The sequence below is a fragment of the Anastrepha ludens genome, chromosome 6 (assembly GCF_028408465.1).
Source record: "Anastrepha ludens isolate Willacy chromosome 6, idAnaLude1.1, whole genome shotgun sequence".
In the NCBI taxonomy this organism is placed as follows: domain Eukaryota; kingdom Metazoa; phylum Arthropoda; class Insecta; order Diptera; family Tephritidae; genus Anastrepha; species Anastrepha ludens.
Genome location: NC_071502.1, coordinates 26,520,872 through 26,533,758, shown reverse-complemented (window position 1 = coordinate 26,533,758; position 12,887 = coordinate 26,520,872). Strand labels below are relative to the sequence as shown.

Below are 12,887 nucleotides of genomic sequence, written 5' to 3'. Positions count from 1 at the left end.
TAATTTAATTAAATTTTTTGATGTAATTTAATTTTTTTACGTAATTTAGTTTTATATTTAATTTTTTAATTCAATTTAATTTTTTTAATGTAATTTAATATTTTGAATTTAATTTAATTTTTTAATGTAATTTTATTTTTTAAACTTAATTTATTTTAATTTTTTAATGTAATTTAAGTTTTTAATTTAGTTTAATTTAATTTTTTAATTTAGTTTAATATAATTTTTTTATTCAATTTAAGTTTTTATTTAAGTAAAATTTTTTTATTTAATTAATATAAATGTTTTGATGTAATTTAATTTTTTCATGTAATTTAATTTTTTATTTAATTTAATTTTTTAATGTAATTTCATATTTTTAATTTAATTTAATTTAATTTTTTCATGTTATTTAATTTTTTAATTTATTTTAATTTAATTTTTTTATTTAATTAAATTTTTTGATGTGATTTAATTTTTTAATTTAGTTTAATTTTATATTTAATTTTTTAATGTAATTTCATATTTTAATCTAATCTTTTTATTTAATTATATTTTGTTAAAGCTGCTTTCAATTCTTTATTATTTTCACTTATTTACTTTATTTCGTTGTACTCCACTTTTTTGCTTAAAATCAGTATTTATTGTTGTATAAGTAAGTATAAATTCGTACATATATATGCATGTATGTATATTAAGATGTATAAATCTCATAATTTACATTTAATGACTCGCGGTCTCTCAGCCGTCTAATTGTCTTTTATGCAATTTCGTATGAAGTCCCGTTTCTTACTGCATCCCGCCACTTTATCATTCCAGTAGCTTTTTGGACACGAGGTAAACATTTCATTACGCACGCAAAACCGGATGATTTCCGGTAAAGGATGACATCCATGGCGACTGAAACGTTTCACTATGTTTCCGAGTACATCATTAGCTGCAGCGGAGAAAAATATACTTAACTTATAATAATAATAATTTACTTCAACGGATGCATACATATGCACATGTGCATGTACATACATAGTTTATACTTATATGTGTATGTAAGTAAATTTCAAAATTACTGAAATTTGTGTAATCATAGACTAACCTTTCGCAATGCACTTCTTGAATGCGCGCTTGTAAATGTCTTTAAAAGCTGATTGCTGCAGAGCAATTTCGCGCTCGAGGTAATCGATGGCTCGTTGGTAGCTGCATTTACCCTGACGACAAATGCCCGATCTGTTGAAGAGGCATTCGACGAAGCACTAAATGCAAGAAAAAAAACAAATTTACTTTGCATGTAAAAATTCACAAATAAGTGGTTGCTTATATTTGTTAATACACTCGTATATATTTATATATATACTCGAATAGTTTTTATGTCCGTAAACATGTTCTACATATTTATTACCTGCCCAATGTCACTATGAAGATTGTAGCACTCATTCAAAATTGGATTCTGAAATGGTTCCGGAAAGCGACAGCAACTTTGAGGCGCCTAAAATAAAATTGTGCAGATACATACATACATTTATGTATCTCCAACAAAAACTGCCGTAACTTACAATTGATTTAGGTAACTTAGAACAATCCGTTGTGGTCTTTTGTTCTGCGCGACACTGCAAGAAAAAATCAAGTTTGCAAATATTTTTGTTTTTTTTGGCATCATAAAATTCTTACAATTGCAGCCAATAGCCACACAGTAGAAAAAGTAATTGTAGGTAACATTTTTGCGCTCAAATGCATTTTAAATATTTTAAACAACTTAACCGCCAAAATATTTACATCCACAAAGTGCAACTGGTAATTTACTCTATGCGAAAAAAAAGCTGTTCCAGTGCAAATGAACTCAATTGTTTTGCTCCGTATTTCTGTTCCGTTTTGAATGCTGCTAATTTCAAGCTCCAATTCTGAATGATAACTGTCTTTATCGCTTGCGCATCTGATCGTGTGCGAATCGCTGAGAAATCTTATGAATCTGGCTGGTGGCGGTTAATTACTGTGTTTTCTGTATGCAAGTGTGTAAATGTGTTTAGTTGTGAGTTCTGCTGTTGCGCTTATTGGACGACTTACATCAGTCCTGTGACTGAGCTTGTGCTAGATAGAATTGAGTAACTACAGCTGGCAAATGAAACCCTGCAGGGAAAATATCAACTAGGGAATTAGTACACAAATAGTGCAATTTTGGGCAAGAGTGAACTGTTCCTGCAACCTCTAGATCGTTAGAAATTGAAAGAAAAATTCCAAATTTCCAATTATATACTTATGTATGTGGGAACAACATCAAGACACACACCACAAATAGGAGGAGGAGCTCGGCCAAACACACAAAAAGGGTGTACGCGCCAGTTATATATTTATTTATTTATTTAATTCAATTAATAGTCTAAAAAATACAGTATTTCTTACAGACTATGAAAACAGATTAATGCTAAATCATTAATCAAAGTAAAATTAAACTTATAATTAACGAGCTTCAATTGTAATGAGTAAAAGAAAAATATAAATTTTCTTATAACTTAAAGAGGACGATTATTCATTTTAGTAAGACAAGAAAATACAAAGTTTCTTACAGAGTATTTATATTATAATAGGACTATGAATAAGTTCGTTTCGGTTTTACAACAGATGGCGTAACTTGATTATTATTCCATCGATCCACATTTCCAAACATTCATTGGAGAGCTACTGTCGTAAGGCACAAACGTCAGTATAAGTTTTTTATTTGAAGCGTAAACAACAATATTTTTACCACACTTGAAAATGTCGAATTTCGTGCCAAATAATGTGTTTTTGCGGGGAATTCTTCTTCATTATTTTAATATGAAGAAAAAAGCAGCCGAAAGTCATCGTATCTTGGTGGAAGTTTATGGTGAGCATGCTCTATCTGAGCGAACGTGCCAGAAGTGGTTTGCACGCTTTAAAAGTGGTGATTTTGGCTTGGAAGACGAAGAACGCGAGGGTGCGCCGCCAAAGTTCATGGATACCGAATTGGAGGAATTGCTCGATCAAGATCCGGCTCAAACGCAAGAAGAGGTTGCAAAAACTTTGGGAGTTGATCAATCAACCATTTCCAAACGTTTAAAAGCCATGGGAATGATCCGAAAGGTAGGCCATTGGGTGCCGTATGAATTGAAGCCAAGAGACGTTGAACGCCGTTTTATGGCATGCGAACAACTGCTTCAACGGCACAAAAGAAAGGGTTTTTTGCATCGAATTGTGACTGGCGATGAAAAGTGGGTCCATTACGACAATCCAAAACGTCGGGCAACGTATGGATACCCTGGCCATGCTTCAACATCGACGTCGGCGCAGAATATTCATGGCCTGAAGGTTATGCTGTGTATCTGGTGGGACCAGCTGGGTGTTGTGTATTATGAGCTACTGAAACCGAATGAAACGATTACGGGGGATGTCTACCGACGACAATTGATGCGTTTGAGCCGAGCACTGCGAGAAAAACGGCCGCAATACGCCGATAGACACGACAAAGTTATTTTGCAACATGACAATGCTCGGCCACATGTTGCACAAGTGGTCAAAACATACTTAGAAACGCTCAAATGGGATGTCCTACCCCACCCGCCGTATAGTCCAGACCTTGCGCCATCCGATTACTATCTCTTCCGATCGATGCAACATGGCCTGGCTGACCAGCACTTCCGTAATTACGATGAAGTCAAAAAATGGATCGATTCGTGGATTGCGGCAAAACCGACCGAATTTTTCACAAAGGGAATCCGTGAATTGCCAGAAAGATGGGAAAAAGTAGTAGTAAGCGATGGACAATATTTTGAATATTAAATTTGTAACCATTTTACGTCAATAAAGTTTCAAATTTCGAAAAAAACCGCACGAACTTATTCATAGTCCTATTATATAAATATAAATAATTAACAAAATCAAAGCTTAGAAAACTAAATTAACAAAATATACTTGGTAATTATTTAGAATTCTTACAAAGGAAAAAATTTTTTAATTGGGATTCAAGGGGGGAAGCTGGTCTAGAATTTTGAAAAAATCGAAACATTTTTTTTTGTCTTAAAAGGTGCTTTAGGGTCTTAGAAATAATATACCAAATGAGGGATGCCAGCAAAAATGTCTAAATGCCCAAATTTTTCATTCGACGGCAGTGCCTCGCAGGTATGCCCCGAACGCTACTTACAACTTTAAACGCGTTTTTCTCGAAATCACTTTTTTTAAACTGGCCGAAGACATAACTCGAACAAATCTTTACCGATTCTTACGAAATTTTGACAATACATTCGAAATACCTTTCTCCGGAGACGTAAGTAGGATTTTTTATTTATATTACATAGTTTTTTTTTTAATCAACAATTTTATGTCGTTCTTTATAGTGAAAATTGTAACTTTTTGTTCAAACGTGCACCATTTCGCGAAAAAAACAAAATATCGAAAAAATCCTACGTACGTCTCTTTCTGTTGCTATATAGAAACTAAAAAAATTTTATTTTTTGATCCAGGACAAAAATTAAGGAGTTTACGTCTTCGGCAATGGACCCACTAGAAAAAAAGGCGCCTTAGGAGAACTGCTGGACAGCGGCCATTTTGAAATTAATTCAGACGAAAAATTTTGTATTTGTACCATGAAAGCTATATTATTAAACCTATTTCACAGATTTTCGATTGATTCCTTTGTTGAGTCAAAATAAATTCATAAAATATGCTCATTTTTTGCGCTCTAGACCAGCTTCCCCCCTTAAATACATGTTTCGCCCTGGAAAAGTCTAGATCCAAAAGGGAGGCGAGATAGTTAATGTCAGACAGCGTTCTAACAAGAGGCGCTTTGGAACCATATAATGTCCTCCTAACGCCAACATGAAAAATTTTGACACGGCGAAAGTTCCTGCAAGGAACATTAAAATGTATTCTTTCTAGAAGAAACGGGCAGTCAATTAGTCCATTAACGAGATCGAAGATAAAAGAAACTGCCTGGAACGTACCTCTGTCACTTAATGGACAGAGACTAATCAAACGACAGCGTGAGACGTAAGACGGTTTGGGGTCTGAGAAATTGAGTGAATGTAGCGCGAAACGCACAAACATTTTTTGAACCCTCTCCACTCGATTTATATGAACTGCATGATAAGGTCTCCAAATAAAAGAGGCATAATCTAATTTGGACCGCACAAACGCAGAGTATAAAATCTTAAGAGTATATGGATCAGTGAAGTGCGATGAGTGACGTCTAACAAATGCGAGCATAGCAAGAGAATTGGAAACGGCATAATTTAGGTGCGTGATAAAATTAAGCTTTGAATCAAAGAAGACCCCTAAGTCTTTTATCACATCAGACGAAGCAAGATATGTATAATTGATATGATAAGAGGTGCTGAGGGGGTTTTGAAGCTTAGAAAATGTGATTTTATGACATTTTTCAATGTTAAGAAATAGACGATTAATAAGGCACCAGGAAAATAAATTATTCAACTCAGACTGTAGGGCGGCTGAATCACTATAATTTCTTATTTCAGCGTACACTTTTAGATCATCAGCATAGAGAAGAAAATTAGCGAAGGAAAAACACGAATAAATATCATTAATAAACAAAATAAATAACAAAGGACCTAAAATACTACCCTGAGGTACCCCAGAGGTGGCAGTGTAGTGTTTCGAAGAAACACCATCGATAACTACAGTGCAGCATCTCTTTATTAAATAGGACCGAATCCAATCGAGGAAAGTTGAATGAAAACCAAGACAAGCCAATTTAGTTACTAAAATTGTATGGGAGATTTTATCAAAGGCTTTAGAAAAATCCGTGTATATCGCGTCAGTTTGGAAACCATTCTGAAAGCCTGCGTGGCAATCATCAGAAAAAACGGATAAGTTGGATAAGGTAGACCTGGCAGCTACAAAACCATGCTGACGTGGATTAATTAGACGTTTAACACTAAAATATAACTTGTCTTTAACAACGCATTCAAAGAGTTTAGATACAGCAGATAATTTGGAAATTGGTCTGTAATTTAGAATATTGCTTTTATTACCGCTTTTAAAAATAGGAGTGACCAAAGTCAGCTTCCAATCATCGATAAATATTCCTTCGGCCAAGGATTTGTTAAAAATCAGTTTAAGAGGTTGAACTATGTATATATATATACATACAAGTTCCTATCGTTCCGTTAAGAAGCAAACGGCCGTTACAAGTTTTTTCCAAGTTGTTCTGTCGTTTGCATGAGTTTCGATCTCGTTCCAACTTAGCTGGAGATTGTCTATTTCGATTTCCAGCTGCCTTCTTCAGGTATGAGCGGGTCTTTCCGTATGTGTGCTGCCTTGTGGGTTCCATGTAATGGATCGTCTAACGATTTTGTCAGATGGTTTGCGAAGTATATGGCCAATACAATTCCACATACGTTTTTTAAGTTCTGTATTGATCGGTTGTTGTTGTGTCAAGTGCCACAGGTTGTCATTTGTTATTGTATTGGGCCAGAAGAACAAATTTTCGATTTTCCAATTATTTAAATCAAATCGCAATTTAGCTTAGCGCATTTCTTGCTTCTTAAGTGCTATAAAATTTTGAAAAAAAGTTATATACGACTAAAAGGACGTACAAAGATGCGATTGCTTTATTATTAGACATTTGGTATTATTGAACAACTCTGGTCAGGAGAGAAGTAGATTGCTACGATTACATTGGAAGAGGATAAATTCCCTGCAGGGCAAGCATTCATTTGAATTAGGGATGACCATCCCAAATTCTCGGGATTTCGTTTTTCACAAACTTATATCCATAAATCGATAGAAAATTTAATTTTATGAAGTTCCAGCCGTTAGCTATAATAGAAATATGTTGAATTCACGTCCAAAGTCGAGCAAGTCTGGCCAGACTCGGGTGCCCAACGGAGGGTTAAATTACTATCTAAATTAATCACTGAGTAAAAAGGGAGTTCCCGCCAAGATAATTCGCCTCATCAAAGCCCTCTACGAGAACTCCGAACTGGCAGTGCTTCACAAAGGCGATATCAGCGATCCATTCACTACCAACGCAGGCGGAAGGCAAGGTTGTCCCCTGTCGCCCCTTCTCTTCACCATCGTTCTTGATGACATCATTAGCCAACTGACCCTGCACAAAAAAGCCATCGTCTGGAGTTTCACCAGACATCTTGAAGACCTGGACTTCACCGATGACATCTGCTTCCTCTCTCACAAACTCTCTGGCAGGCAAGCGAAGGCGGACAAACTAGTCGCGCTGGCACGCACTGGAGGTCAACATCGCCAAGAGCAAAGCCATGAGAGTTAACCACAATAACGAAAGGCAGATATTGGTTGACGGATGCCCGGTGGAATTCGTCGAAAGCTTCTGCTACCCCGGCTGCATCATCACGGCAGATGGTGGAGCAGATGAAGATGTCAACTGCAGGCTAAACTCGGGCGACTGCATACAGTATGGGGGAGTTTGCAAATCTCCAGGCGCACTACGCCACGAATATTCGAACCAGCCATGAAGTCCGTATTGTTGTAGGGAAGCGAAACATGGCTGGCCTCTAATACCATCACACAGCGCTACAATCTTTCATCAAGATTAACGAACGAGGCAACAAAACATTGAGAAAACCACCAGATAGCATCACGAGAATGCCACTGGACTGGAACCGGCAAGGGAGCAGAGGTCGCGGTCGACCGAGGCATAGCGCACATAATAATTGAATCTTGATTTTATCTCACCAATAGGAGGCGGCCGCCGTAGCCGAATGGGTTGGTGCGTGACTACCATTCGAAATTCACAGAGAGGTCGTTGGTTCGAATCTCTTTGAAACACCAAAATTAAGAAAAACATTTTTCTAACAGCGGTCGCCCCTCGGCAGGCAATGGCAAACCTCCGAGTGCATTTCTGACATGAAAAAGCTCGTCATAAAAAATATTTACCGTTCGGAATCGACTTAAAACTGTAGGCCCCTCTATTTGTGGAACAACATCAAGACGCACACCACATATAGGAGGAGGAGCTCGGCCAAAACACCCAAAAAGAGTGTACGCGGCAATTATTGTATATATATATATATAATGGGAGGTGGTTAAACTCGGCCAAAGTCGCTTAAGCGGTTATCGCTCGAAACAAGAAGAAGGAAAATAGAGGAAGGACCTAGAGTTCTATGCTGCTATGATGAGAGATGCGTTTGGACTGCTTTTAGCCAAATAAAAACGTTTTAAATTTTAACGCCCGTCGGGGATCGTATCCAGTAACCTGTGTGGGAGTTTCTCTAGCAAATTTGACTTGGCAATTGCTAGTATTTATATCTAAGATTTCTAGTTTAAATTAGTTCAAACTCTTCCGAAAGAGTTTGAAAGAACTTAGCAGACTTTCAGAAATAGTCTTGTTTGTTGAGAACTTCCCTATAAAGCGAGACTTTCTGATAAGCATTTACATTCTGTCTCTTTCGATTTGGGAAGACTAATATTTAAAAACTCGCGTAAGCGGTTTTCGCGGAGGGGAAGAAGAAGATTTAAAACTATATGACTCAAAAATATAAATCACCAAACATCACCAAATATTTTTCGTAGGATTTTACGCTCTAAAGTCTTGAGTTTTTGCTCTTCGTATAAAAGTTTCTTTACAATATTTAAAAACTCGTTTACATTCATATGGTTGCATCGACTGGGTTTGCAGGAGCTCATCTTTTGAACTCAATTGTCCACTATTCTGCTGAAGGTTTCTCGCTCTATGTCCCGAATGGTTTAGTTGCTATTCTTCTTATGTACCTGACACGACCTTTCAGGGTATCCCATAAAACAAGTCTAACGGAGTTGATGATATGAGGGTTGTTATTTATATTTCTGACCTTCTAGGCCCATTAGAAGGCCGTGTTGTCTGTCGTCCATAAACGCAATCAGAACGTTTTGATGCATTGGCCTTAAAAGTGCGGTTTAAAATGGTTTTAAAAATTCATTTCGTCCAAAAACCGACAACTAAACCAAAACCAAATTTGTCCGATTATATTTCGCAATATTCAACGTGAACTTACAAGATTCGAGACACAAGAGAGCTCTGAGGTAGCCGGTGAGATGATACGAGGGGTGTTACTTATATTTGTCGACTTTTTCAGGGGAACTCCATGTAAAATAAGTCTAACAGCGTAAAATCGTAGCTCCAAGGTGTCCGGGGAGATGTGATAATGCGATGAAGGAGGTAAGCATAAGAAAGTTCGATTGTTTGATGGGTTGTGTGGCATGCAAAAATTATGCTGAAAACAATTATCGTTTATGACCAAATCTTCAATTTCAGTCCAAAAGGTGATAGCTTGTTTTGTTAACCAAAATACAGTTTCCGTCAGTATATTCAATAATAAAAAATACTGTCGTAAGCTGGGTGATGACAACTTTTCTACTATGAATAAATAAATAAAATAAAAAATCTCCCTTAACGGGATAACATCTAAAAAAAAAAAAAATTAAAACCGGGATTCCGAAGTTTCATTAAGAATTCATCCGCCGTCATCGGGCATCATTGTTAATAAGCCAATTGTTGACGACGTCTCTGGTACGCATACATAGACATATTAGTTAGTCATACCCGACAATGAGTCCAACGCAATTCTGTTTTGTTTACAATGCAGTTGAAATGGGAATTAAACTAAATTTGTGCCCACTCGAAGTTGTTTGAAGTGAAAATCTGGTTAAAACCAGATGGATTGTTTGCAGTGATATACGGAAATATTACAGATGGGGGACAAGTAAATTTATTTGCAATTCAAGTCTCATCCATGGCTAGAAAAAATAGATCTAATGAATTACAGTAAGACTTAAAAATTGGTTGTCGGTGAAATGAACTATTCGTTAGTGATATCCAGCTTATTTTAAGGATTACAAATTACTAATGCAGTAGGATGGGCTATATGACGGCCGCAAGCAGGATGCACTTGAAGGAGCAAAACGGAGAAAAAGAAAACGGGAAAGGAGAGGCAGTAGTAATATGAAAATCATCGCATGCTAGTACGGGGCGGCAGCCTCACTAATCGAAAGGATTGGTGCATGACTGCCATTGGGAAGACGTAGGTTCGAGTCTCCGTGAAACACCAAAATGAAGAAAAAGTTTTTTCTAATGACGGTCGCCCCTCGGCAGACAATGGCAAACCTACGAGTGTATTTCTGCAATAAAAAGCTCCTCATAAAAAATATCTGCCGTTCGGAGTCGGCTTAAAACAGTAGGGCCATCCATTTGTGAAACAACAGCAAGACGCACACTAATTACTCACACGTTGTTGATGGTGTTGTTGTTGTTGAAGTGGTTGAGTATTTCTACTGAAATAATCCTAATTAGCGACCAACACCGTCTTACTACCACTGTTCTCGTGTGATGATGTCGTGTTTTTTTTTTGTGTAAGTCAGATCCATTTTGTGAGATCCAAGTATCGCAGCAAATTCTTTATCTTGATGTCTGAGATCTCATTAATTTGCTGCAAGAAAGGCTTATCGAACATTCACATAGGTAGTGGTATATAGGTACTTTCCTTCACTCCTTCTGCTTGACAGCTTCTGCAGATGGGATTGAAAGGGAGGTTGAGTCTGGCTGCAGTGATACATGAGAAGCTTGGGCGAGAGCATCCTATGTAATAGGTAATTCGTCCTTTGGATTTTGTACGACATGTGTTTTTTGTTGTAAGATATGTAGTTAGCTTCCACTTTCTTTCGGCTAAAGCATGATAGTGTGAAGCAATGGCTTTTATTGTGCTGAGTGAGGCGGGGTCTGCGATGTCTAGTGTCGAACCTTTTCTTGCTATGAACGTATGTTCCTATAACCAAGAAACCATATCATAGTAATTTGAAGCCAATGACTAAGCAATTCCAGCTCCTCTCTACACTGTAAGACTAGTTTGGATGAAATAGAGTTAGAGCCTAAGGCCTTGATAGCTGCTTGACTGTCTGAAAGGATAGCTACTCTTGCTCCAACTTCCTTGTAGAGTTTTAGTGATTTACATGCTTCTCTGATTGCTAGTAGTTCTGCCTGGAACACGCTGGCGTAGTCAGTTCATCTTAGACTCGTCAGAATAGATTTCAATATCGTATCCTCCAATCACCTTTCCTTTGCTCCGTTCGGCTCTCGGTGGAAAACATATCGAAAAGTCTGTCTTGAAGTTAAGGTCGGGGACTGTGTAGTCTGATTTGTTTTTGAGCAGCGAGGGTCCCTGTAGAAGGATTTTGCTGGGACCATACGATCTTGTTGTTCAGCTTCCTCTGTCTCTGAGTCTCACCGCGCTGCAAGTAGCGATTGTTTTTATGTGTAAATCTAATGGTAAAGATGTGTTAGTACGTTGAGAGCTTCAGTAGGACTGGTGCCAAGCGCTCCTGTAGTTACAGGCACATGCTGTTCTTTGTATCTTGTTCAGCTTGATTTGGTTGTATTTATTTTCTATTGCGGGCCATCAGACTAGTCTTACAATGGCTGTGTAGGATTTGGATAGTTTTGGCTGGAGACCCCATTTTTTACCCAACATTCTCTTACACGTGTAAAGTGCTATTTCTTTAACCTGTACTCTACGTTGGACAACCAGCTGAGTTTGGGATCTAAGATAACACCTAAGTATTTTGGCTTTTGGGTTAGCGTAAGACTAACGCCGTTTAGTTTTGGGGGATTAAAGTTTGGTTACTTGGTTCTCTTACTGAATAGCATCAGTTTAGTTTTGCTCGGGTTTACCTTTAAACCTCAGTCTGTGTTTCAATTGCTGAGTAATCCTAGAGCTCCTTCTATACTCTCACTGATTATGGTTGGAAACATTCCTGAAACCATAAGCAATATGTCATCCGCATACGCCACTGCTTTAATTCCCTTACGGTTGAATTTGGTAAGGATATTATTGACAACTAGTAACCACAAGGGGATGAGACCCCTCCCTGAGGCGCTCCCCTGTTGACAGAGCGTGCTGCTGCCTACTTCACCGATGATTACTCTAGTTTTAAGCATGTACTGTATCCATTCGTTGAGACCTATGTCTGTCTGTGCCTAACATATGAAGAGCCTCAATTATGGATCTTGTGCTAACATTGTTAAAAACCCCATCTATGTCGAGAAAAGCGATTAGTGAGTATTGTTTGTGTTCTATGCTCCTCTCAATCGTACTTACAACCTTATGAAGAGCTGTCTCTGTAGATTTTCCTTTGAGGTATGCATGTTGGGCATGAGGCGGCCGCCGTAGCCGAATGGGTTGGTGCGTGATTACCATTCGGAATTCACAGAGAGGTCGTTGGTTCGAATCTCGGTGAAAGCAAAATTAATAAAAACATTTTTCTAATAGCGGTCGCCCCTCGGCAGGCAATGGCAAACCTCCGAGTGTATTTCTGCCATGAAAAAGCTTCTCATAAAAATATCTGCCGTTTGGAGTCGGCTTGAAACTGTAGGTCCCTCCATTTGTGGAACAACATCAAGACGCACACCACAAATAGGAGGAGGAGCTCGGCCAAACACCTAACAGAAGTGTACGCGCCAATTATTTATTTTTTTTTATGCATGTTGGGATGATGAAATTGTTGTGTTTGTAATCTTCTCTCTGAGACATACATCCAACAATTGCTCGAGAGTTTAAGGAGGATAAAGGAGAATAAACAAATGGGTCTGAAATATTTCGCTATATCATGACCGCGTTTACCAGCTTTAGAGATAAACATCGCCTTAACCCTCCTCCAGCTTTTTGGAATATGTCCTAGCGTTAGACTTTTTTTGAAAAAGACCTCCCAGCCACGTAATCGTCGGGTCTCGAGTGTTCGACAGCACGACAGGGAATATCCCATCTGGCCGGCTGCTTTGTATGGTTCAAAGTTTTTCATGATGTGGTTGATTGTATTGGATGACAGGTTGGACGTTTGAACACTATTACTATTGTTCTCAATCTTATCTGGTTTTTTTTTTGGCATGCGGACCTTGGAGGTGGAATCTTCTAAACATACGTATGAACCGACTCATACGT

At 37.8% G+C, this 12,887-nt stretch overlaps 1 protein-coding gene across 1 annotated transcript; it reads right to left on the bottom strand.

Moving 5' to 3' along the window:
* Positions 1–553: 553 nt before the first annotated feature.
* On the bottom strand, positions 554–2,025 carry LOC128867577 (uncharacterized). The gene is made up of 5 exons (XM_054108944.1): positions 1,645–2,025; positions 1,530–1,583; positions 1,376–1,462; positions 1,073–1,229; positions 554–916 (listed from the first exon to the last, which is right to left on the bottom strand). The coding sequence occupies exons 1-5, from the start codon at positions 1,708–1,710 to the stop codon at positions 729–731; spliced, it is 552 nt and encodes a 183-aa protein (XP_053964919.1). The 5' UTR covers positions 1,711–2,025; the 3' UTR covers positions 554–728.
* Positions 2,026–12,887: the final 10,862 nt, after the last annotated feature.